The sequence below is a fragment of the Bombina bombina genome, chromosome 7 (assembly GCF_027579735.1).
Source record: "Bombina bombina isolate aBomBom1 chromosome 7, aBomBom1.pri, whole genome shotgun sequence".
Lineage (NCBI taxonomy): Eukaryota > Metazoa > Chordata > Amphibia > Anura > Bombinatoridae > Bombina > Bombina bombina.
This window is the reverse complement of record NC_069505.1, coordinates 316,878,579-316,906,376: the sequence shown is the minus strand read 5'-3', so window position 1 is coordinate 316,906,376 and position 27,798 is coordinate 316,878,579. Positions and strand designations below refer to the sequence as shown.

Sequence of the window (27,798 nt, the reverse complement as noted above, 5' to 3'; positions counted from 1 at the left end):
GGAAACATTTCTGCATGGTTTTAAACATAGAATTTCTACAGCATTGTCAAATAATCATAAATACACTGCTGCTAAAAAAATGTGTTTTTATGGACCCCTGGCCCCACCATACAACTACTACCATACTGACAATCCGAAATTGCACAAAGACATTAAAAATATTTGCTAAGTAAGTCCTACCTCCTCTGCAAATGAAAGTGATCTGCCGTCTGACTCAGGCACACACTGTACAAACAAAGTGCCAAGTCTGTCTCACACTGTGCATAGTGGTTTAGTGCACACTCAGAAATCCTCTAAAATGCTAATACTTTACTCCTTGTAATATCATTTACCATGCTCAATTAGCACTCTGCTGTAGTACCCACTGGTGGGTGCCGAAATTAAAAAAAATATATATTTTTTTTAGTTCTTGCCTCATGCCCCCCCCCCTGGCCCATTGGGCCCCTGACAGGAGTCACCCCTGTCACCCCCTGATGGCGGTCCTGCTAATCATATCCATCAATGTCCTCCTTAGTTGACTAACACTTCTGTCCGCCAAACAGCAGGTAATTTTCACTTATGTTATTGGACAATCCGAATCCCATTACTGGATGAACATGATGTATATTTCTTCCTCTCAGTTTGCTTTCACTTCACACTCAGTCATACTGCATTATAATATTAGGGAAGAAGAAGGAAGGATAAGGGGTGATTGGTGGAAGTGGGAAACTTGAGATAAATTGGAGTGACCATGTTTATAAAGTGAACCTTTTTTTTTTTTTTTTTTGCTGCAGCAGCACTATACCCACTGCAATATCAAACCAAACAGCAGGTCCATTGTTCCTGTCTCACAGAGTGTGCTGTTATTTTTTTTTTAAATTTTATATACAAAGAACTCACACACAGTTGGCTAACTTTGTGTGACTGATGTACCAACTGCCAATTTCTGATCTGGCAAAGATGTGCCCAAAAAGTGCATTTATTTATATTCTAAAAGTTGTGGTTTTATTGTCCTTCCAATGTTACATTACATAAATATTTTTACACACAGCTTTTCTTTTTTTTTCTATGGGTATCCCTGGAAAGTGCCAAAGCGGCAGCAGGCACGTGTGCCCAATACAGCGCCAAGCGTTAATTTCCATATTCCAAAAAGAAACTACAAGAAAAAAATTTACCATTACACGTGTCACAGTTATCTAGTGTTTTCAGTGGGTGAGCCTGACACAGTGCCCACATTGCGGCTGAAATACCTGTACCCAATATAGTGCCAGTCACCATATTTCAGTATAAACCAACAGTTGTGCCTAAAAAGTGCTTACTGCTAGACTGAAAAAGTTGTTGCAGCTATAAAGCAACTGTAACATTACATAAAAATAGCTGACAATCATTACGCTCGGCTCACTGTTATCGGTTTCAGTTGGTGGAACTGGCAAAGTTTGATCCAAGGATACCATGATAAGGGCAACATTAGACTATAGAAGTTTACTTGAAATTCATTTAAATATCATATGCTTTATATCAGTGGTTCCCAAACATTTTCCAGCCTCTGCCCCCTGGTTCTATAAACTCATCATCAGCACCCCCTAGCTTACACGTAAACGTATTAAACATTTATTCAAATTTTAATTTATTTTTTTTAAATTTCATTAATTAAATTTGTATTACCTTGATATTGTAAAAATAAGCTTTTTAACCCTTCGCTACCGGGAATTTCAGAGAAAAACTTGCCCAAAGTACCAGAGACTTTTTAGCATTTTTGATATCACTTGGTTTAAACAGAAATAGAGCCCTTGTTTTTTTTATTTCCCTATGAAAACTATATATATTTTTAAAGTAGACAACCCAAGCTATTGATCAAGGCCCATGGTATATTTAATGCTACTATATGGCTGCCATATATAATCACATAAAAAAAATGTTTAACTTTTTTTTTATTGAAATGATTTATACACAACTATTGCAGTCATAAGACAAATGGTTGTAAAAGTTTCTCTGGGATCCCAATTTATAAGTTAAAGAGACAGTTTTGCTTTTGCAGATTTCACAACAGAATTACACATTTATATGACAAGTTCAGATCTATTTTTTATTACAAGCAATGCAAACAACTATATAAAGACTAATACCTAATACTATTCCCCATATATTTAAAGGGACAGTAAAGTCATAATTATACAATTATGATTTAGACAGAGCATACAATTTTAAACAACTTTCCAATTTACTTCTATTTAATGTGCTTCCTTCTCTTTGTATCCTTTGCTGAAAGGTTTATCTAGGTAAGCTCGGAGAAGCAAAGAACCTAGGTTCTAGCTGCTAATTGGTGGCTGCATATATATATATATATATATATATATACACACCAATTGTCATTGTCTAACCGCATGTGTTCAGTTAGAAAGCGGAAGTTGCTCCTTTAACAAATGATACCAAGAGAATGAAGCACATTTGATAATAGAAGTAAACTGGAAAGTTATTTAAAATTGTATGTTCTACCTAAACCATGAAATTAAATTTTGGGGTTTTATGTCCCTTTAAGTGTAAATTTTGAATGATCAAATATAATGAAAAAAAAAATCTTAGAATTGTTTTTAGTAACTTTGATGAATTATTTACAGGTTAAATATGTATAGATATTATTTTTTTATTCTACGGAATCATATGCTTTAAACTCCTGGATATTTTTGGAGTCAAACACTAACACATTTGTAAACGGCTAACATATCCCTTTAATAGTCTGCAAGATTACCTGGTAAGGCAGAGTGGTCCTGTAGACTTCGGATCTGCACTATGAAAGGGTGCATGCCATAGTTTTTTCCTTTGCTATACAACTGGGCCAGAACAACAGCATGGGTGCAAGTTTTACCCACTGTAAACATAAAGCAGCACAGTAGTATAAATATACCGTATTTATTAGAAACGTGCAATGAGAACAAGGTCTTGTAAACTTACAATCTCCAGGCCACCATTTTGTTGCGGTTATATTGGGAGTATTTACTATAAATTCCTGAGTGTCAACGTCAAATGTTGCTGTGGTTTCCAAGCCTCGAAGATAGGTTCCTGTAAAGGAATAAAAAGCATTGTGAGTTTGTTTGTTACAATTTGACCTAATGATTTTTTTCTTCCATTATTCAGATAGAGAATGCAATTTTTTAAAAAAAGTTTCCAATTTGCTTCTATAATCAAATTTGCTTGAACGGACATCAAACCCAAAAATATTATTTCATGATTTAGGTAGAACATACAATTTTAAACCACTTTCCAATGTACTTCTATTATCAAATTTGCTTCATTCTTTTCATATCTATTGTTGAAGGAGCAGCAATGCACTACTGTTTTCTAACTCAACAAATGGGTGAGCCAATGACAATTGGCGCATATATGCAGCCACCAATCAGCAGCTCCTGAGCTTTCCTAGATGAACCTTTCAGAAAAGAACAACAAGAGAATGAAGCAAATTAAATAATAGAAGTCAATTGGAAAGTTGTTTCAAATTGTATACTCTGTCTAAATCATGAAATCATTTTTTTACGGTTTCATGTCCCTTTAAATTTCATGTTATTCTTTGTTCAAAAGATACCTAGGTAGGCAGCGTGCACATTTCTGCAGCACTACATGACAGGAAATAGTGCTGCCATCTAGTGCTCTTGCTAATGTTGCAAAACTGCGGCCATATAGTGCTGCAGACACGTGCGTGCTCGTGAACTTATCGTGCTGCTTTTCAACAAAGAATAAAATGAAAACAAAGAAAATGTGTTAATAGAAGTATATTGGAAAGTTGTTTAAAATTGTACGGTTTATCTGAATCATGAAAGAAACATTTTGGGTTTTATATCCCTTTAACAAATTACTTAGCACAAGCCTTTCAGGATAAATTATCAAACACTCTTGCAAGAACAAGATCCTTTCTTTTATTAGATTACATGTTGTGTTTGGTATGCACAGTCTCACAATATCTGCCAAAAAGCTACTTCCATTATTGTCATCATCAGTGCATGTTGGGAATCTGGTAATTTAGAGGAAATCCATTAAAGGGACATTAAACACAACATTTTTCTTTAATGATTCAGTTAGAGAATACAATTTTAAACAACATTCCAATTTACTTCTATTATCTAATTTGCTTAATTTTTCAGATATACTTTGTTGAAGAAATAGCAATCCACATGGGTGAGCCAATCACACGAGGCATCTATGTGCAGCCACTAATCAACAGCTACTGTGCCTATCTAGATATGCTTTTCAGCCAAGGACATCAAGAGAATGAAGCATATTCAATTATAGAATTAAATTAGATAGTTGTTGAAAATTGCATGCTCTTTCTATATCATGAAAGAAAAAAAATATGGGTTTAATATCCCTTTAATGCATTTATTAAAGAACAGGAGAAATGTATATAAGGAGCATTCTAAAGCAATTCTAAAATGCATTTGAACATTTATTCCTTAAATTGGTTTACAACTTTTTTTAACCTGCTTCAAAGGGGCTTAAGTAAACACACAGTTAAAGGGATGTGAAACCCAAGTTTTTTTTCTTCCAAAATTCAGATAGAAAATACCATTTTTAAACAACTTTTCAATTGACTTCTTTTATCTAATTTGCTTCATTCTTTTGGTATCCTTTGTTAAAAGAAACAGCAATGCATATAGGTGAGCCAATGACATGAGGCAGCTATGTGCACCCACCAATCAGCAGCTCCTGAGCCTACCTAGGTATGCTTTTAAAGAAAGGATACCAATAGAACAACACTAAATTAGATAATAAAAAAAAAAAAATTGGAAAGTTGTTTTAAATTGTTCTGAGTTTCATGTCCTTTTAAGGTGCTTCAGAACTAGACCTGAGAAAGGTGTGATCAGTGAATAGCAGCAACATGCCTATGCTACTTGTGATTGGCTCACTGGTCATTGTCTGCTCAAGGCCAGCTTCTGAGAATTATGTGTTTAACCTCCTTTGAGGGAACAATTGTTAGGGTAACAATAACATCTCCAGAAAATAATTACAAGCTCTAATCAGTTAGAGCATGTCATTTTATGACTACCGCAAAGGAGTTAAACACACAGTAGAAGTTCTATTCAGGACCCAAAGTGCACTATTGGTCCAAAGCGGAACCTAACGCTCATCCAATCAGCAGCACTAGTCTCATGACTCAGATGTGCAACTACCACTCTTTACTGGATGAGCCTTGGGTTCCAGTTGGGACCAGCAGTGCTCCGCGAGTACCAAATGGAACTTCTACTGTGTGTTTAACTACTTTCCTGGGTTAAACATACAGTAGAGCAGGGTCAATAGTCATAAAACTACATGCTCTAACAGATTACAGCATGCTTTTTTTCAACTATTTTGGACCTTTAAAGGCAATAAAATTAAAGGGACACTGAACCCAAACTCTTTCGTGATTCAGATAGAGCATGCCATTTTAAGCAACTTTCTAATTTACTCCTATTATCATTTTTTTTTTAATTCTCTTGGTATCTTTATTTGAAATGCAAGAATGTAAGTTTAGATGCCGGCCCATTTTTGGTGAACAACCTGGGTTGTTCTTGCAGATTGGTGGATAAATTGATCCACCAATAAAAAAGTGCTGCCCAGAGTCCTGAACCCAAAAAAAGCTTAGATGCCTTCTTTTTCAAATAAAGATAGCAAGAGAACAAAGAAAAATGATAATAGGAGTAAATTAGAAAGTTACTTAAAATTGCATGCTCTATCTGAATCTCGAAAGAAAAAATTGGGTTCAGTGTCCCTTTAAACTTTCATGGTTTAGATAAAGTGTACCATTTAAAAAAAATACATAGATTAAATCTAATTTTAATTACCATTGGATTGTGTATAATACATATCAGGTATCCACAAAGAGTATCTGCCAGCTAACAATACAACAGGAATTAAAATAAATAGTCTATCACATAACTGACATTATTCCTTCTTACATAGAAATAAATGTGTATACAGAAAATATAAAAATGCCCTCTTTTCTGGAGTCAAGGGGCCCGATCCGATATGCAGCGTCGCCCGCAAATGCCGGGAAGCCAAATTTTGCGCTGGTTTGTTATCCTATATACGGAGTAACATAGAAGTTACGCTCTTATATTTCACCCTTTGGCCGTAGTTTCTTGGCCCATAGAGTGATATACCAAACCCGCGCAGTTTGGTATCCAATATACAGCGTAAGGACTTACATGGCGAAAATGGAGAAATCTTACTCCATTTTCACCTCGCCACAAAATGCAGACGTAGTAAGCCTTATGCTGAGTATTGGAGCCCCGTAACTCCCTAAACTGCCTGCAAAATAAAACCTAACACCTAACTTATGCGCAATGTCTATCTACCTGTCAACCGCAATCCCCCGAATAAGAGCTACTGTAATTCTATTGGCTATTCAAATCAGCCAATAGAATTACAGTAGCTCTTATTCTATTGGCTATTCAAATCAGCCAATAGAATTACAGTAGATCTCATCCGATTGTCTGATTTGAATTTGAAGGCTCAAATCAGCCAATAGGAATGCAAGGGACGCCATTTTTAATTGCGTACCTTGAATTCCTATTCAGTGTACGGCGGAGGATCCTCCACGCTCCATGGCTCCGGTCTTCAGTTCCAGCATCGCCGGTCTTCAGTTCCAGAGTGGATGGTCTTCAGCTCCGCGGTCATCGGTCTTCAACTCCTCCGCTCCGCACCGGCTGGTTCTTGGAAGAAGAAGAGGTCGCCGCTTGGAAGAAGACTTCTCCGCCTGGAACAGGACCTTCTCCGCCGGTCTTCAGGACAGGTAAGGACCACTTGGAGGTTAGACTTAGGTTTTTTTAAGGGGGGATCGGGTGGGTTTTAGAGTAAGGGTGTGTGGGTGGTGGGTTGTAATGGGGGGGGGTTGTTCTTTTTTTTACAGGTAAAAGAGCTGATTATTTTGGGGCAATTCCCCGCAAAAGGCCCTTTTAAGGGATGGTAATAGAGCTGATTACTTTTGTAATTTAGTTTAGGGTAGGGAAATTTTATTATTTTGGGGGGCTTTTTTATTTTATTAGGGGGCTTAGATTAGGTGTAATTAGCTTAAAATTCTTGTAATCTTTTTTTATTTTTTGTTATTTAGTGTTTGTTTTTTTTTGTAATATAGTTTACTTTATTTAATTGTATTTTAGTTTAGATAATTGTAGTTTATTTAGTTAATTTATTGATAGAGTAGTGTTAGGTGTAATGGTAACTTAGGTTAGGATTTATTTTAAAGGTAATTTTGTAATTATTTTAACTAGGTAGCTATTAAATAGTTATTAACTATTTAATAGCTATTGTACCTAGTTAAAATAAATACAAAGTTACCTGTAAAATAAATATAAACCCTTAAATAGCTACAATGTAATTATTAATTATATTGTAGCTATCTTAGGGTTTATTTTATAGGTAAGTATTTAGTTTTAAATAGAAATAATTTAGTTAATAATATTATTATTATTTAGATTTATTTAAATAATAATTAAGTTAGGGGATGTTAGGGTTAGACTTAGGGATCATATTAGGGGTTAATATATTTAAAATAGGTGGCAGCGGTGTAGGGGATCATATTAGGGGTTAATATATTTAAATTAGGTGGTGGCGGCGGTGTAGGGGATCATATTAGGGGTTAATATATTTAAAATAGGTGGCGGCGGTGTAGGGGGATCATATTAGGGGTTAATATATTTAAAATTGGTGGTGGCGGTGTAGGGGGATCATATTAGGGGTTAATATAGGTGGCGACGGTGTAGGGGGATCATATTAGTGGTTAATACATTCAAAATAGGTGGGCTCAGATTAGGCTCAGATTAAGGGGTAATACATATAATATAGGTGGCGGCGGTGTAGGGGGCTCAGATTAGGAGGTAATACATATAATATAGGTGGAGGCGGTGTAGGGGGCTCAGATTAGGGGGTAATACATTTATTGTTATGAGTGCGAGGGGGGATTGCAGATAGAGGGGTATACGTGCTATTTTTGGGAGGCGTGTTAGACAGTTACGGGAGATTTTATACTTTAGTTAGTTTTTTTTAAGCGGCAACAGTTACTTAAGTGCCGTAAGTCACTGGCGACTCCAGAAATTTGTACTTATGCTTATTTCTGGACATCGCTAGTTTGTCCGGCTTACGGCACTTTAGCAACTGTCGGCGCCATATATGTGATAGCTCGATGTGCGAGGTCAAACTACGGGCGGCGCAGGTTTCCGCGCTTGCACTGAAACCTGCACCATATATCGGATCGCACCCAAGATTGGTTAACCCTGGTCTTTTGATCCCCTTTTCACCAAATGAGAGGGGTGAGCCTACTTAGGTATACTTTTCAACAAAGGATACCAAAAGTACAAAGCAAATGAGATATTAGAAGTAAATTGGAAAGTTGTTTAAAACTGCATTTTATATCTTAATCATATAAGTTTAAGTTTGACTTTACTGTCCTTTTAACTCATGTAAAGATATTAACACAATGTAAAAGAGACATAGCTGAACACATCTAATAAGCCAATAACAAGAGATATATGTGTGTAGCCACAAATCCCCAGCTAGCTCCCAGTAATACTGAGCCTACCTGGGTATTCTTTTCAACAAAGGATACTTAGAGAATAAAGCAAATGTGATAACAGAAGCAAACTGAAAAAAGTATCCTAAAATTGCATGCTGCATCTGAACCAAAGAAGTTTATTTTGATATTCATATCCCTTTAAATGAATAGTCTAGTCAAAATTAAACTGTCATGATTCAGATAGAGCACACAATTTTAAGCAACATTCTAATTTATTGGTAATCAATTTTTCTTTGTTCTCTTGGTGTCTTTATTTGAATGTAAGCTTATAAACCGACCCATTTTTGGTTCAGCACCTGGTTAGCGCTTGCTGATTGGTGGATACATTTAGACACTAATCAGAAAGTGCTACCCAGGTGCTGAACCACAAATGGGCCGGCTCCTATGCCTACATTCTTGCTTTTTCAAACAAAGCTAACAAGAGAACAAAGACAAATTGATAATAGGAGTAAATTAGAAAGTTGCTTAAAATTGCTGATCTATCTGAATCATGAAAGTTTAATTTTGACTAAACTATCCCTTTAAGAAGTTATTTTATTTGGCAGCTTCAAGTAATAATAATTCAAGTATTACAATCAGCTGTCTGCAAAAAGAAAAAAAAGCAAGCTTCACCAGGCGCCCTGCATTTACATTACAGCACCCTTTAAACTGGGGCTTTAAGTGCGTTTTCTAACCCACTATGGTTTTAGCCATTATAAGGCCGACTGAACGTACCATGTCCGAGTTCAGTCTGAGCATAGGTTCCTATGATACTATAGCTGTTAGCCAAAGGAATCCACTTGGCCACCTGTTCATCTGTTCCCAGTGCTTGTATGCTTCTCAGAAAAACTCCATGAATGTTGAGGGCTAATTCCCCACCAAGAGCTCTGCAATATAAAAAAAAATCATAGCATAAATGTCAGTTTCCTTTGATCGATTGGGATGATATAAACAGATCCCCATCCTCTGGTAGTTTCCTGTATTATAATTTGAGAACCAATTATACATATATAAATGTGTGTATGTGTGAGATATATATATATATATATATATATATATATATCAGTGACGTGCAGTGAGGTCAGAGGCTGGTGAGGCACTAGATATGATACACTGGAGAAACACATGTACAGAGGGCCGCAAGTACCCCCATCAGGGCAGGTTTAAATGACAGCTGAACCAGTGCACAGGTGACATAATCAGGTGATGGGTGAGAGCAAGTTAGTAACCATTGAGTTACTGATCAGCTGATTACTTCACCTGTGCACTGATTCAGCTATAATGAAAACCTGGCCTGTTGGGGGTACTTGAGGACCATTGTTGAGAAACACTGCACTGAAGCACTAGCTCATCGGAAATGTATTGATTACCTGGAGAATAAAGTACACACACTCTGCTCACATACACACTCACACAATTCTGTGGCACAGTGCCAGTTACTAAGCAATTTGAATGATCCACAATCTCTTCTCTACTCATTACTGTATTGTAAAAATAGAAATAATTTACCATACAAGCTTTACACAAAGGACAAGTTATCAATACTGCCAACACAGCTGCTGGAATATGGTGTTCAAGAAACGCACGTGCACATCCCACTTAGGTATGCTCTTCAACAAAGGACACCAAAGGATACCAAAAGAATGAAGTACATAATAATAAAAGTAAAATAGAAAGTTTATTTATTTATTTTTGTTGTGCAATTTCTATCTGAATGATGGAAATGTAATTACGACTTTCATGTTCCTTTCAAAAACTAATTTGATTTGCTGACATGGGGCCAGTAACAGTTGATGCTAATTCTCAAAATATAAATAACTAGAAAAGTCTATTAAAATAGCATGCTCTACCTCAATCATGAAAGTTTAATTTTAAATCTCTCCCTTTGGCTATGTGTTTAACCAGTAGCTTTACAGTGGCATTATTTCTAAAAACATTTAACTGCAATAATTACATATATTTTTCAAATGCCTCATTATCTCCTTTTTATTAATATAAACTTGTATAAAAGCAGCACATATTAAAAACACAATGCAACAACTTTCAATTGATTTGTGAATTACAAGTTAACAGCAGTCTTTAAATAAATGGAGACACAAAGAAAAAGAAAAATAGATACTGCATCCTCTGACTGAACAGACATAACATATATGGAGTTTGTACCAAATTAAATAAAATAACCATGAAAAAGGGAGGCTTAGCAATATTCAATGTCAAACACTTTAATTTAAATAATGTGGACACTGCACACTTAACTTCAAACTCTGGGTTTTAAATTATGGATTTAAATTTGAATTCACCCTTTGACTTCCTGTCAGTATTGGGTTATGCTAACTTACTGTCCCCCTGTTAATGAGCTGTGTCTGAACACAATTTGTGAATCACAAGAGATGTAGAATACTACTTTACTCTTCTGCTTGGTGTCATCTGTTCTTAGGTTACCTCAGCTTCCAGTTGTGTCACATGACCTTGCTCACTGCATCCTCCTTCTGATTAATCTATATATCCTTCACTTGCTAGGAGGCATCAAGAGGGGTGCCTCCTATTGTTCCCAATTTTTGCTGCTAATATATTGACAGAACACAGGTGGCGCTGCAGCACAGCTTTTCCTTTGACCCATGTATTGCAATTGAGAGAAGCGTTCCTGTACCTGCCTCTCCATAGCATTACATGGGAGGAAAATATTATTATTATTTTTTACTTTTTTTTGTTTTAATTCAAATTTAATTAAGCTTTGGCCACATATGGCAGGGTAGGCACTGCCTCCTATGAGTGCACGTCCCTGATATATATATATATACACACACACACCAATATAAATACACATACACACACAACACATATAAATACACACACACACACCCATATAAATACACACATATATACAGTACATACACACACACTTATAAATACACATATAAATACACACACACCCATATAAATACACACACACATACATACATACACATATAAATACACACACACATACACACACACATATAAATACAAACCCACCCATATAAATACACACCCACCCATATAAATACACACACACATAAATACACATATAAATGCACACAAACCCATATAAATAAACACACACACATACATACACATATAAATACACACACATACATACACAGTCACACATACACCCATATAAATACACACACATACACATATAAATACACACACACACCCATATAAATACACAAATACATACATACACACCCACACAGTCACCCATATACGTAAATATACACGCACATACATACACATATAAATACACACACACCCATATAAATACACACACACCTATATAAATACACACACACATTCATACACACCCACACATACGCACATATAAATACACACACACATACATACATACACATATAAATACACACACACACATTAGATAGAGATACTGTAAATAGACAGATAATGTCATGTAACCAGCACTGTCCAGCATAGCAGAGGTTAATTTTCTTGTAACCCTAACTTAGGAATTCTCTAGGAAAACTGACACAAAATATTTTTATAGCAGTCTATAAAAATCACTAACCCCATGGTATTTCCAGAGCATGATACCAGCCTTTAAAGGGAATGTAAATTTTTATGCTAAAGTGCCCAGTTTTTAAAAATTAGATTAAAAACAGGGGCACTTTAATTCATCAAAATTTACATTTCACTCGTGTTGTGAAAAAATACTTACCTTTTAATCTTGACAGCCGCTCCAGCTTCCTCCTCCCGTCGCAAACCCTCTTCCTGGGTCTAAAATGACGGCGTTGAATCAGGCACTTATTCCCCCGGGGGGAAGCCGTGATTGGAGAATAACCTATCCATCATTTCTGACGTCAGAAATGGCTTGCGACGACCGGGAGGAGCTTGAGCGGCTGTAAATTTTGATGAATTAAAGTGCCCCTGATTTTAATCGAATTTTTAAAAAACGGGCACTTTAGCATAAAAATGTACATTCACTTTAGGTTTAATGAAACTTGGCACAGTTTGTAATCAACACACATATTTGAGATCATTAACAGGATAACTAGCCTTCTAAAGAAATATACTTTTATAAGTAATAATGCCATGAAACAATAAAGATTGGAAAATATGTGATGTTTGTAGAACCGGACTGGAAAATCAGACTGGAACAGCCCCTGCCCCCCTTTCCCAGCCAATCATGCTCCCCCCCTTCTAGCTCCCCCGGCCCCCTCCCCAGCCTAACCCCTCCCCCCACTTTTTAACTTCCACTTCCAGTAGCGGAGCGGCTTTGAATAGATGCGCTATGCTGCACACAAGGCTCACTACTTTCCTGACTGGGAGTGTCCCTCTGCCCCGGATGTGGCCCTACGGTACTTGCGGCCCACCTGGAAATCTTTCAGCATCCCGGTGGGCAAATCCGGCACTGGGATTTTTATATCAAAATGTTCTGTGCAGCCTTAAGACTTTATTGGACTACCTTGCAGGTAAATTAAGTGTGCCTGTGCAAACGTTATGCTAATGGTTTAAATTCAGGACTTTCTCTAACAGTCTAACTCATAATGCAAGGGCCATAAAAGATGTGTGTGGATTCTCTTATCCCCATCTTACCAAGATGAGCTGGCTTAGGAACCTGAGTTGTTTTTTCCCCATTTATATAGTGGGAAAAATTACACACAAAAAATGTAATTTGCTGAAGAGCAATTTTTCTCATAGTGTGTGAGTGATCCAGGATCTCAATCTCAATTATCCTTGAGTGGGAAAACTTATACATTTGCTGACTTTATAGAACAGTGTAGACTTTCTGTATGAATCATTTTTCTTTTAAGAACTGTATTGCAACATGTACTGTACCTTTGTATATTTTTCTGTAATCTTGTTAATGTTAATGCACCGTGACCATTTTTGTCATGATAAATATTACTTATCATAGTTTTGGCTTCCGTCTTAACATTTTAATTCATGTTACTTGAAAGACTGGTAATTAGTAAGGTTTAACAGTAAGAGTTTATCAGTTTTGTATTTTTATTTACATATATAAATAGATTTTTTTTGCCAAATTTTTACCAGAGTTATACATGGAGAAAGTGGGTGGTGATAAAAGGGATTTTTATACTTTCTGGAGCTAGACAAGTTTAAAAAGTGTTTTATTAAAGGGCCATAACCCGCATTTGATTCAGGTAGAGCATACAATTTTAAACAACTTTCCATTTCACTTTTATTATCAAATTGTCTTTGTTTTCTTGTCATCCTTTGTTGAAAAGCAATATAGTAAGTTCAGGAGTGTGCACGTGTCTCCAGCACTAAATGGCAGCAGTTTTACAACAATATTATACATTAGCTATTTCCTGTCATGTAGTGCTCCAGACTTGCACGCTACCTATTTAGATATCTCTTCAACAAAAAAGAACATGAGAATGAAGCACATTTAAAAATAGAAGCAAATTGGAACCTTTTTTGAATAATGAAAGAAAAATGTTGGGTTTCATGTCTCTTTAACTCTTTCATCCTCGCATCTCAGTCACACCCTCACCTGCACTGTATGATCAGGAGAGGTGGTTGTGACAGATACTAATACAACACATCCAACTAGTCCTGTTTGAAAATGAGATATATACATTTTCTGCATTGTAATATATTAAAAAGAGGAGGTTATAAAACAAGTTGGTGTCTAAATCATGTGGGAGACCTATACCATGTATTCTAGATTAGGTTTATGACACAATTAGGATAGTAACACTATTGGTCATTCCGATTTTGTTTTTTGGTTTGTTTATGGCATGAGTAAGCTATAAGGAGTATAGCCTATGGAATTCCCTGTACTGTAGGTTCTGAACTACAGTAAAGAGATGGTAATAGAGAGTAGGCTGCACAATACAGAAATAGAACAGCACATAGAAATGGAAACCCAGTTGGCAGAACTATATAGATAAATAGCATATATAAAAGATGCAGAGCCCTAGGTAAAATAGTGCAAAATAGAGGTCTAGATTAAAAATAAAAAGTTCTCTATACTTTTTATGCAGTGATGAACTAAGGGTATACACTTTCATTTCAAATACTATACCAGGGGCCAGCAATCTTTTATGAAAGCGGCCCTTAAAGGGACATTAAACACTTTGAGATGGTAATATAAAATGATACATCGGATATATAAATAAAGTCTGCAATATACTTTCATTATTTATTTTGTCCCCTTTTGCTGTAATTTCATTATGCAGAGAAAGAAACCTAAGTTACAACATGGCAGCTCCCATTGTTTTATAGACTCTAAAACTTTACACTTATTTTGTCAATATTTAAAAAAACTAATGAAATTTAAAAAAATACATCTACATGTTATTCTCATACTAATCTTTTCTTTGAATGCATCATTCTATAATTTAATTAATGTCCTTTCAAGTAATAGTATAATGTTTAGCGTCAAACCTACACTGTAGCCTTTGTAATCCTAGGTAACAAAAGTTACATTTATGTATTGTATAGCTGTAATAAGAGAACTGTTCACAAAGTATCATACAATTTATTATCGTATAATGTTACCCAGTCATATGAGAATCCCAGAGTCATAGGGGCGAATTATCAAGCTTGATGCCCCCGTTTCTGCGTGAGCCTTTAGGCTCGCTGGAAACAGCAGTTATGAAGCAGCGGTCTAAATACCGCTGCTCCATAACTGGTCCGTTGCTTCTGAGGCTGCGGTCTGCAATCCGCTCCGAACCTATACGATCGGGCTATTTGACACCCCCTGCTAGCAGCCGATTGGACGCGACTCTGCAGGGGGCTGCATTGCACAATCAGTTCTGGTGAACTGCTTGTGCAATGTTAAATATTGTCAGCGTATGCTGTCGGCATTCAGCGATGTCTGTCGGACATGATACACTATAGCGTATCATGTTGGACAGACATTGATAAATCGGCTCCATAGTGTCAAAAAAAGCAAATCATGAATCTCATAATAAAATAAACATAAGAAAACCTTAATATAAGGCATAAACCCTAAAACAGGGTTTCTCATCTTCTCCTCCATCGTTCTCCATGAGGATTACAGCACTTTGTATCCTGTGGCTTGTGAAGATCTCATAATACTTATTTAATTAAAATATGATTCATGTAATTTATTGCCCCAAATATAAATATTTTTAGCTTTTAAATCCAACGATAATCCAGGGAGTTTCCCTTAAACTATAACCTGAACACCTGTATTTTTTCATTATAAAGGGATAATCACTTATTAATATGATTTCTTCATTAACTTAATGCTTGTACAATAGACACATCCAATTTCCTTCCCTTTAATTAATCTGACAATTGACGCCTTACAGGTGCCTTTAATTTCCAAAATTACAGCAATTAATATTTTTAATCCTTTTTGAGCAATTTATTTAAATATAAATGCCTACATATTAAATGTACCTTTTTGTTCTGGGGCACCCTTTGAATTCTTTTGAAATCCGTGTTACACCTTTATTTTATCATTATGCATCCATGACAACCTCTTGTAAGAATAGAGTATGTTAAATTAAGAAGTATTTTAAGTCACGAATACCATATCAATATCAAGATGAACAAGAAACAATCACAATAAACCGCTGTATTTTGTTACAAAAACTTATTGTTAGCTTGAAAATCATATGACACAACTTTAACCTAATCTTTTTTTATGCAAAAAAAACCACGTACTTCTGTATGCATGAAATCATTTTTTTGTCTAATTTTCTTTTTAAGGGACACTCAAATCAAAATTAAACTTTTATGATTCAGATAGGGTATGCAATTTACATCTGTTCTGAAAGTTGCTTTGTTCTCTTGGTATCTTTATTGAAAATTAAATAGGCTTATAAGAGCTCAGGAGTGTGCACATGTCTTTAGTACTCTATGGCAGCAGTGTTTTGCAACATTATTTGTAACTTTGTTATACAATGTTCCAAAATGCTGTCATAGAGTACTAAAGACACGTGCACATTCTTATGAGCCTACCTAGTTTTGTTCTTCAATAAAAGATACCAAGAGAACAAAGCACATTTCATAACAAAAGTACATTAAAAACTTGTTTAAAATGTTATGCTCTATCCAAATCACGAAAGTTTAATTTTGACTTTAATGTCCCTAGGGACATGACACCCAGTATTTTTCTTTCACGATTTAGATAGAGAATACAATGTATAACCTTGTTGCGAAACTGCTGCCATATAATATTGGAGACACGTGCACTCTCCTGAACTTATCTTCCTGCTTTTCAACAAAGGATAACTAGGACAATGTGATAATAAAACTAAATTGGAAAGTTGTTTAAAATGGTATGTTCTATCTAAATCGTTAAAGTAAAAAAATTGGGGTTTATGTCCCTTTAAGACCCCTGCTGCTTAACCCCACCACCTAAAGTGTGGCAGATTTCAATCATCCCAATCAGATCCGATAGGGATGATTGACAGACCCCCCCCCCCCCCCACACTCGAGCAGAAGAATGGGCAGTATTGCTCAAGCAGCTTCTCACTAAGACTGGGCAGACGGGCAAGTTGTTTTTTTTTTTCAGATATCCTTTACTAACCATATCATGTGAGTACATTCTTTGGGCCTTGTATATACTAACTTAAAGGGATAGTCAACACCAAAATTGTTATTGTTTAAAAAGATAGATAGCGCATTTACTACCCATTCCCCAGCTTTGCACAACCAACATTGTTATATTAATATACTTTATAACATTTAAACCTCTAAATGTCTGCCTGTCTCTAAGTCACTAAAAACAGCCTCTTATCACATGTTTTTTTACAACAGGGGAGTGCTAGTTCATGTGAGCCATATAGATAACATTGTGCTCACGCCCGTTGAGTTATTTAAGAGTTAGCACAACACAGTACTAAATACAAGTCAATAGATAATACATAAAAAGTCATATGATCAGGGGGCTGTTAGAAGTTACTTAGATACAAGTTAATCACAGAGGTAAAAAGTATATTAATATAACTGTTGGTTATGCAAAACTAGGGAATGGGTAATAAAGGGATTATCTATCTTTTTAAACCATAAACATGTTTGAGTTGACTGTCCCTTTAACTATTTTGGTTCTCCTCCTTGAGGTTTACTATCTTTGCTATCTGACAACGGATTGGATTTCAAAGCCATTCCAGATTCCAATGTTTCCCCCATGAAGAGTCTGTGCCGCAATTGTTCCATACAGTTTGCTACCAGGAGACAGGCAGCGGCTCCAGCCAAGGGCTGTTGTTTTATTTGTACATACAAAGAAAAGCGGGTCTCAAGCGAAAAGGTGAAATCCAAAAAACACCTTTATTGTGAACAACATGGAAAGTAAAATGATGGAACTTTAAAATAAGCTACATGTAGACAAGACGGTGAGACGCGTTTCGGCTCACGCCTTCATCTGTGACCTGTTGTTTTATTTGTTTTGGGTTACACAGCTTTGTGATAACCTTGTTACTTTGTTTCCTTAATGGCAGCACTATTGATTAGAGAGAGGTGCATGACATTTATTTAGTGTTTAGTGTCCCTTTAAAGGGACACTAAACCCAAACTTTTTCTTTCATGATTCAGATAGAGCATGCAATTTTAAGCAACGTTCTAATTTACTCCTATTATCAATTTTTCTTCGTTCTCTTATCTTTATTTGAAAAAGAAGCATATGTTTGGTTCAGAACCCTGGACAGCGCTTGTTTATTGGTGGGTGCATTTAGCCACCAATCAGCAAACACAAACATGTGAACCAAACATGGGCCGGGTTTTAAACTTATATTCTTCCTTTTCAAATAAAGATAGCAAGAGAATGAAGACAATTAGGTAATAGGTGTAAATTAGTAAGTTGCTTAAAATTGCATGCTCTATCTGAATCATGAAAGAACAAATTTGGGTTCAGTGTCCCTTTAAGATGAATAAATATTATCTACTAATTAATATTTGAATTCTATTAGCTATTTTTAATCTGCTAATGACCCAAAACCACCATTTGACAGTAATATCTTCGAAGCATGTACAACAATGGGGTCTAGTCATGGTGGGGTGTTTATTGGGCATGTGCACTTTCACAAGAAGAAGTTTGGCTCAGAAAAGAGCTGAATGCCGTGAGCGGCCGTCTTCTTCTGCATTCGGATCCTCGCAAATAATCTGGGTTTTAGTCCACAGACAACAGTGGTAGCCACTGTCATAAAGTTAGTATAAAATGCATTGTTTTGCAGGTGTTATCTGATAAAATGACGTATGGAGCATAGTTAGCTATGAGAGGTGAGCAGGATGCATTACAAGTTCTGGGAATTAGAAATTGCACAATTTGCAGTGATAGATTACATGAAAAGGGGACAAAATAAATAATACAAATATATTGCATTGCATTATTCATAACTAAACATTTTATTAAAGCAATCTCAAGGTGTTTAATGTCCTTTTAAAAGAAAAAATGGCAATATGTATTATTCATAATTTTAAAAGGATTTTACCTTTTTTTTTGTTCTCATTTGTGTAGAGTCTATTACTTCCTGTCACACCCCTGCAAGGGGGCTGTGGTCTCTACAGGAAGGCAAAGGAGGAGCTTTTCCTTCAAAGTGGTTACTATGAGACACCTGCACTAGCTCAAGTCAATTTATTGCCCTCATCTTGTAAAAAAACAAGTAAATTTGTGAGTAAGAGTAAGATTGTCAACACACAATCTGTTTTTTTATGTTTACTTTGATGTAACTTTTGTTGTTGTTACCAAATAGGCACTATTTCATAACCCTTTAATTCTATCACTGTCCGTTTTAAGTGTAAATACTTTCTCAATATCTGCCATCTGAAGGAATTTTATGCACCTGCTTATCATGAACCTATTTAAAATGTTGAGCATTGTGGTCTAGCTACACCCCAGTTCTTATGCTGGACAAATGTTCTCTAATACCAGAATGGGCCTCTCTGTTTGCGAGACCAACATTTTCAAGCTGACATCTTGTACATGCTATTAACCCTTTCCTGCCGTTAGGATGTTCCATGCCGTCCTAACTGCACTGGGCTTTAGGGCTGTCCTAAAGCCATAGCCGCTTCCTAAAATTGATCGCGGGCTGGAGGGCGTGCCTAGCATCATAATCATTCCCCCTCTGACCCAATTCCATAATTGAAATCATCATCATTTAAATTTTTACTTATTTGTTTACATTGGAACTTTGCTCCGATGTAGTCAAATAAGTCCTGTCAATCAAAATAGAACCCATTATTCTAAGATTACTACTATGGAGAGAGAATAAAATAGACCTTTTTTTTTCCCTTTGACTGATGAAAAAACACGGGGGGGGGGGGGGTCACAGTAAAGGTACAAAGCAGTCAAAAAACAGAATTTATGTTTACCTGATAAATTACTTTCTCCAACGGTGTGTCCGGTCCACGGCGTCATCCTTACTTGTGGGATATTCTCTTCCCCAACAGGAAATGGCAAAGAGCCCAGCAAAGCTGGTCACATGATCCCTCCTAGGCTCCGCCTACCCCAGTCATTCGACCGACGTTAAGGAGGAATATTTGCATAGGAGAAACCATATGGTACCGTGGTGACTGTAGTTAAAGAAAATAAATTATCAGACCTGATTAAAAAAACCAGGGCGGGCCGTGGACCGGACACACCGTTGGAGAAAGTAATTTATCAGGTAAACATAAATTCTGTTTTCTCCAACATAGGTGTGTCCGGTCCACGGCGTCATCCTTACTTGTGGGAACCAATACCAAAGCTTTAGGACACGGATGAAGGGAGGGAGCAAATCAGGTCACCTAAATGGAAGGCACCACGGTTTGCAAAACCTTTCTCCCAAAAATAGCCTCAGAAGAAGCAAAAGTATCAAACTTGTAAAATTTGGTAAAAGTGTGCAGTGAAGACCAAGTCGCTGCCCTACATATCTGATCAACAGAAGCCTCGTTCTTGAAGGCCCATGTGGAAGCCACAGCCCTAGTGGAATGAGCTGTGATTCTTTCGGGAGGCTGCCGTCCGGCAGTCTCGTAAGCCAATCTGATGATGCTTTTAATCCAAAAAGAGAGAGAGGTAGAAGTTGCTTTTTGACCTCTCCTTTTACCGGAATAAACAACAAACAAGGAAGATGTTTGTCTAAAATCCTTTGTAGCTTCTAAATAGAATTTTAGAGCGCGAACAACATCCAAATTGTGCAACAAACGTTCCTTCTTTGAAACTGGTTTCGGACACAGAGAAGGTACGATAATCTCCTGGTTAATGTTTTTGTTAGAAACAACTTTTGGAAGAAAACCAGGTTTAGTACGTAAAACCACCTTATCTGCATGGAACACCAGATAAGGAGGAGAACACTGCAGAGCAGATAATTCTGAAACTCTTCTAGCAGAAGAAATTGCAACTAAAAACAAAACTTTCCAAGATAATAACTTAATATCAACGGAATGTAAGGGTTCAAACGGAACCCCCTGAAGAACTGAAAGAACTAAATTGAGACTCCAAGGAGGAGTCAAAGGTTTGTAAACAGGCTTAATTCTAACCAGAGCCTGAACAAAGGCTTGAACATCTGGCACAGCTGCCAGCCTTTTGTGAAGTAACACAGACAAGGCAGAAATCTGTCCCTTCAGGGAACTTGCAGATAATTCTTTTTCCAATCCTTCTTGAAGGAAGGATAGAATCTTAGGAATCTTAACCTTGTCCCAAGGGAATCCTTTAGATTCACACCAACAGATATATTTTTTCCAAATTTTGTGGTAAATCTTTCTAGTTACAGGCTTTCTGGCCTGAACAAGAGTATAGATAACAGAATCTGAGAACCCTCGCTTCGATAAGATCAAGCGTTCAATCTCCAAGCAGTCAGCTGGAGTGAAACCAGGTTCGGATGTTCGAACGGACCCTGAACAAGAAGGTCTCGTCTCAAAGGTAGCTTCCAAGGTGGAGCCGATGACATATTCACCAGATCTGCATACCAAGTCCTGCGTGGCCACGCAGGAGCTATCAAGATCACCGACGCCCTCTCCTGATTGATCCTGGCTACCAGCCTGGGGATGAGAGGAAACGGCGGGAACACATAAGCTAGTTTGAAGGTCCAAGGTGCTACTAGTGCATCCACTAGAGCCGCCTTGGGATCCCTGGATCTGGACCCGTAGCAAGGAACTTTGAAGTTCTGACGAGAGGCCATCAGATCCATGTCTGGAATGCCCCACAGCTGAGTGACTTGGGCAAAGATTTCCGGATGGAGTTCCCACTCCCCCGGATGCAATGTCTGACGACTCAGAAAATCCGCTTCCCAATTTTCCACTCCTGGGATGTGGATAGCGGACAGGTGGCAGGAGTGAGACTCCGCCCATAGAATGATTTTGGTCACTTCTTCCATCGCTAGGGAACTCCTTGTTCCCCCCTGATGGTTGATGTACGCAACAGTTGTCATGTTGTCTGATTGAAACCGTATGAACTTGGCCCTCGCTAGCTGAGGCCAAGCCTTGAGAGCATTGAATATCGCTCTCAGTTCCAGAATATTTATCGGTAGAAGAGATTCTTCCCGAGACCAAAGACCCTGAGCTTTCAGGGATCCCCAGACCGCGCCCCAGCCCATCAGACTGGCGTCGGTCGTGACAATGACCCACTCTGGTCTGCGGAATGTCATCCCTTGTGACAGGTTGTCCAGGGACAGCCACCAACGGAGTGAGTCTCTGGTCCTCTGATTTACTTGTATCTTCGGAGACAAGTCTGTATAATCCCCATTCCACTGACTGAGCATGCACAGTTGTAATGGTCTTAGATGAATGCGCGCAAAAGGAACTATGTCCATTGCCGCTACCATCAACCCGATCACTTCCATGCACTGAGCTATGAAAGGAAGAGGAACGGAATGAAGTATCCGACAAGAGTCTAGAAGCTTTGTTTTTCTGGCCTCTGTCAGAAATATCCTCATTTCTAAGGAGTCTATTATTGTTCCCAAGAAGGGAACCCTTGTTGACGGAGATAGAGAACTCTTTTCCACGTTCACTTTCCATCCGTGAGATCTGAGAAAGGCCAGGACTATGTCCGTGTGAGCCTTTGCTTGAGGAAGGGACGACGCTTGAATCAGAATGTCGTCCAAATAAGGTACTACAGCAATGCCCCTTGGTCTTAGCACAGCTAGAAGGGACCCTAGTACCTTTGTGAAAATCCTTGGAGCAGTGGCTAATCCGAAAGGAAGCGCCACGAACTGGTAATGCTTGTCCAGGAATGTGAACCTTAGGAACCGATGATGTTCCTTGTGGATAGGAATATGTAGATACGCATCCTTTAAATCCACCGTGGTCATGAATTGACCTTCCTGGATGGAAGGAAGAATAGTTCGAATGGTTTCCATCTTGAACGATGGAACCTTGAGAAACTTGTTTAAGATCTTGAGATCTAAGATTGGTCTGAACGTTCCCTCTTTTTTGGGAACTATGAACAGATTGGAGTAGAACCCCATCCCTTGTTCTCTTAATGGAACAGGATGAATCACTCCCATTTTTAACAGGTCGTCTACACAATGTAAGAATGCCTGTCTTTTTATGTGGTCTGAAGACAACTGAGACCTGTGGAACCTCCCCCTTGGGGGAAGCCCCTTGAATTCCAGAAGATAACCTTGGGAGACTATTTCTAGCGCCCAAGGATCCAGAACATCTCTTGCCCAAGCCTGAGCGAAGAGAGAGAGTCTGCCCCCCACCAGATCCGGTCCCGGATCGGGGGCCAACATTTCATGCTGTCTTGGTAGCAGTGGCAGGTTTCTTGGCCTGCTTTCCCTTGTTCCAGCCTTGCATTGGTCTCCAAGCTGGCTTGGCTTGAGAAGTATTACCCTCTTGCTTAGAGGACGTAGCACTTTGGGCTGGTCCGTTTCTACGAAAGGGACGAAAATTAGGTTTATTTTTTGCCTTGAAAGGCCGATCCTGAGGAAGGGCGTGGCCCTTACCCCCAGTGATATCAGAGATAATCTCTTTCAAGTCAGGGCCAAACAGCGTTTTCCCCTTGAAAGGAATGTTAAGTAGCTTGTTCTTGGAAGACGCATCAGCCGACCAAGATTTCAACCAAAGCGCTCTGCGCGCCACAATAGCAAACCCAGAATTCTTAGCCGCTAACCTAGCCAATTGCAAAGTGGCGTCTAGGGTAAAAGAATTAGCCAATTTGAGAGCATTGATTCTGTCCATAATCTCCTCATAAGGAGGAGAATCACTATCGACCGCCTTTATCAGCTCATCGAACCAGAAACATGCGGCTGTAGCGACAGGGACAACGCATGAAATTGGTTGTAGAAGGTAACCCTGCTGAACAAACATCTTTTTAAGCAAACCTTCTAATTTTTTATCCATAGGATCTTTGAAAGCACAACTATCCTCTATGGGTATAGTGGTGCGTTTGTTTAAAGTGGAAACCGCTCCCTCGACCTTGGGGACTGTCTGCCATAAGTCCTTTCTGGGGTCGACCATAGGAAACAATTTTTTAAATATGGGGGGAGGGACGAAAGGAATACCGGGCCTTTCCCATTCTTTATTAACAATGTCCGCCACCCGCTTGGGTATAGGAAAAGCTTCTGGGAGCCCCGGCACCTCTAGGAACTTGTCCATTTTACATAGTTTCTCTGGGATGACCAACTTGTCACAATCATCCAGAGTGGATAATACCTCCTTAAGCAGAATGCGGAGATGTTCCAACTTAAATTTAAATGTAATCACATCAGGTTCAGCATGTTGAGAAATGTTCCCTGAATCAGTAATTTCTCCCTCAGACAAAACCTCCCTGGCCCCATCAGACTGGGTTAGGGGCCCTTCAGAAACATTATTATCAGCGTCGTCATGCTCTTCAGTATCTAAAACAGAGCAGTCGCGCTTACGCTGATAAGTGTTCATTTTGGCTAAAATGTTTTTGACAGAATTATCCATTACAGCCGTTAATTGTTGCATAGTAAGGAGTATTGGCGCGCTAGATGTACTAGGGGCCTCCTGAGTGGGCAAGACTCGTGTAGACGAAGGAGGGAATGATGCAGTACCATGCTTACTCCCCTCACTTGAGGAATCATCTTGGGCATCATTGTCATTGTCACATAAATCACATTTATTTAAATGAATAGGAATTCTGGCTTCCCCACATTCAGAACACAGTCTATCTGGTAGTTCAGACATGTTAAACAGGCATAAACTTGATAACAAAGTACAAAAAACGTTTTAAAATAAAACCGTTACTGTCACTTTAAATTTTAAACTGAACACACTTTATTACTGCAATTGCGAAAAAACATGAAGGAATTGTTCAAAATTCACCAAATTTTCACCACAGTGTCTTAAAGCCTTAAAAGTATTGCACACCAAATTTGGAAGCTTTAACCCTTAAAATAACGGAACCGGAGCCGTTTTGAACTTTAACCCCTTTACAGTCCCTGGTATCTGCTTTGCTGAGACCCAACCAAGCCCAAAGGGGAATACGATACCAAATGACGCCTTCAGAAAGTCTTTTCTAAGTATCAGAGCTCCTCTCACATGCGACTGCATGCCATGCCTCTCAAAAACAAGTGCGCAACACCGGCGCGAAAATGAGGCTCTGCCTATGCTTTGGGAAAGCCCCTAAAGAATAAGGTGTCTAAAACAGTGCCTGCCGATATTATTATATCAAAATACCCAAATAAAATGATTCCTCAAGGCTAAATATGTGTTAATAATGAATCGATTTAGCCCAGAAAAAGTCTACAGTCTTAATAAGCCCTTGTGAAGCCCTTATTTACGATCGTAATAAACATGGCTTACCGGATCCCATAGGGAAAATGACAGCTTCCAGCATTACATCGTCTTGTTAGAATGTGTCATACCTCAAGCAGCAAGAGACTGCTCACTGTTCCCCCAACTGAAGTTAATTGCTCTCAACAGTCCTGTGTGGAACAGCCATGGATTTTAGTGACGGTTGCTAAAATCATTTTCCTCATACAAACAGAAATCTTCATCTCTTTTCTGTTTCTGAGTAAATAGTACATACCAGCACTATTTCAAAATAACAAACTCTTGATTGAATAATAAAAACTACAGTTAAACACTAAAAAACTCTAAGCCATCTCCGTGGAGATGTTGCCTGTACAACGGCAAAGAGAATGACTGGGGTAGGCGGAGCCTAGGAGGGATCATGTGACCAGCTTTGCTGGGCTCTTTGCCATTTCCTGTTGGGGAAGAGAATATCCCACAAGTAAGGATGACGCCGTGGACCGGACACACCTATGTTGGAGAAACATGATCCTCTAAAAGGAAGACAGGTCACAATAATAAGCGTTAAAGGGCCACTGTAAGTAAATATTTTCTATGCCTGTTACTAACTAACTACCCCAAATACGCTTTTTATCAATAGCATTTCATTAACATATCTCTACCGTATATCAGAAATCTTGTCTGCAAATTTAATTGTTTTCCAAACCCACTCCGTGGGTATCCTTTGCTCTGTACCAATCTGTTTACAATACCTAGGTTTCAAAATGGCGCTTTAAACACAAAGTTATTGGTTTAAGTATTTTGAACATGCAGTGCTGAAAATAGTGGGCAGGATAACGTGACATCATCGGCGAATAAAAGATATAACTTTTAGAACGTTATGAAACTTCGTTTTGGAGAAAATATAGGTCAGTAGGTTTTAATTAATGTTTATTAACTTTAATATGTTAGTTGTTTAGCTTAAAAATTATAACAGAAAGTAATCCTTTAACTATAATACATTTATCCAGTTTGTGTTTAGCCAAATATGATATATCTGCACTACATCTTAGTCTTTTGTCCTTACAGTTAATTATAACTTGTTTAATATGTTATTGACATGACACAATGTAACCTTTTTAAGTAAATAACAAGAGAGTCAAAGCACACGCAATTGTCTCCACTGAGGCAAATTATTACTAGACTTGTGCAGCAGTAAAAACATTTGGTTCACCCAAATCTTTCGGAATAAATATTCTGAAAAAATTGTTTATCAGAATATTTGTCTGCAGCACTATTCTGTATTGGTTTTGTTTTAAGCAATACTGAATAGTCGTTAATTATTTACATTGGTTTTTGTTAAATTAATGTAAATGTTCCTTTCTACAGGGGAAAAAGTTCACCTGTAGCGTTCTACTTACTGCTTGAGTGCTGGAGAGTCGCGCTAACCCTGACCCTTCTTCACCGATTCCAAGGCCATGCAAATAGAAGGCTTTGTGTGTCAGATCCCAGGGTCTGAGCTAAAGGAACTTCTCCTTTAAAACAGACTCTAGGATCCGCCCAGGCTCTGTTTAGAAGTGTTGGGATTCGCACAGCTCTCCAGCGCGCTAGAGGTAAGTATTTAACCCCTAAAAGTAATTTAAAGGAATCTAATGAATACTGCTGAATTTCGTCCGTATTTCTTTGTTTTCTTTAAATTTAGTTGTGCATTCATTCGGAAATTTGTTTTGTGAAAAAGAAACGAATATCTGCATTTTCTGTACGAATTTATATTTGTACTGAAACAAATGTCTTTTAAAACAAAAACAATTCTGGTAGACTGTCCCTTTAATGCAAAATCGGACTGGGGGGCGTACCCTATGACAAAAGAGGTGTGCATTCACAGATTAGTCATATTGTTTACTTTTTGACAAGCCGTATTGTGCACAACACAGATTGGAAGCTGTACATTTTTGCAGTGGCTGCATTGCTCTAAATTATTCCTGAGTTGTTGTTTTTTAACTTTTAAACTGTATAAACATGTAACCCTTCTGCTGTCTATTGTGTAAGCTAAACCAAAGTGCAAGGCACAGCTGACAAAAATCTGGTCACATGACAGACCTGAGAATTCACACAGCTTCTGTCACAGGATGTGTGAACTTTACCAAACTGTACTTGTAATGGGTTAAAGGAACAGCTATGAAGAGGGCTGCAGACACATGAAAAAACAGTAGCATGATGAGTGGTAACTGTGCTGTAGTTGTACTCATCAGTTAAAAGTGATGGTCAATCTAACGTTTGTGAAACGCTAGGATTTACCAGTGCAACAAATAAGTTCCTTTATTTGCCTGAAGCGTTTGCCATGCTAAACGCCTTAGGCCGCCCACGGCTGAATGCTATTTTGCTGTGAGGTGATCTTAGCCAATAGCGTGCTAGCTATCCGGCATAATGCCAGCTGGGCCGCACAGCTATTGGCTAAGAGGTGGAATTGTCAGCTCACAGCAAAATAGCGTTCTGCTGTGGGCTAACTGAGGAACTCAGTGTGGCGAACGCTTCAGTGAAATAAAGGAACTTTTAGCATGAAGTATTTTATGCTTCATGACTGAAAGTCCTCTTTATTTGTGCAACTGGTAAATCCTAGTGTTTCAAAAACTCTAGGATTTACTATCACTTTACAGTCCCCTTCTTCAGAAATGCAAAAATTT

The 27,798-nt window shown here is 37.9% G+C and overlaps 1 protein-coding gene across 1 annotated transcript in view; it reads right to left on the bottom strand.

Moving 5' to 3' along the window:
* The window catches only part of ACOX2 (acyl-CoA oxidase 2), a 112,700-nt gene that overhangs the window by 41,851 nt on the left and 43,051 nt on the right, over nucleotides 1–27,798 (bottom strand). The window contains exons 3-5 of the mRNA XM_053720952.1: nucleotides 9,236–9,387; nucleotides 2,932–3,039; nucleotides 2,729–2,848 (exon numbers count right to left, since the gene is read on the bottom strand). Coding sequence (XP_053576927.1) covers nucleotides 2,729–2,848; nucleotides 2,932–3,039; nucleotides 9,236–9,387 — 380 coding nt within the window. The remainder of the gene's footprint in view (nucleotides 1–2,728; nucleotides 2,849–2,931; nucleotides 3,040–9,235; nucleotides 9,388–27,798) is intronic.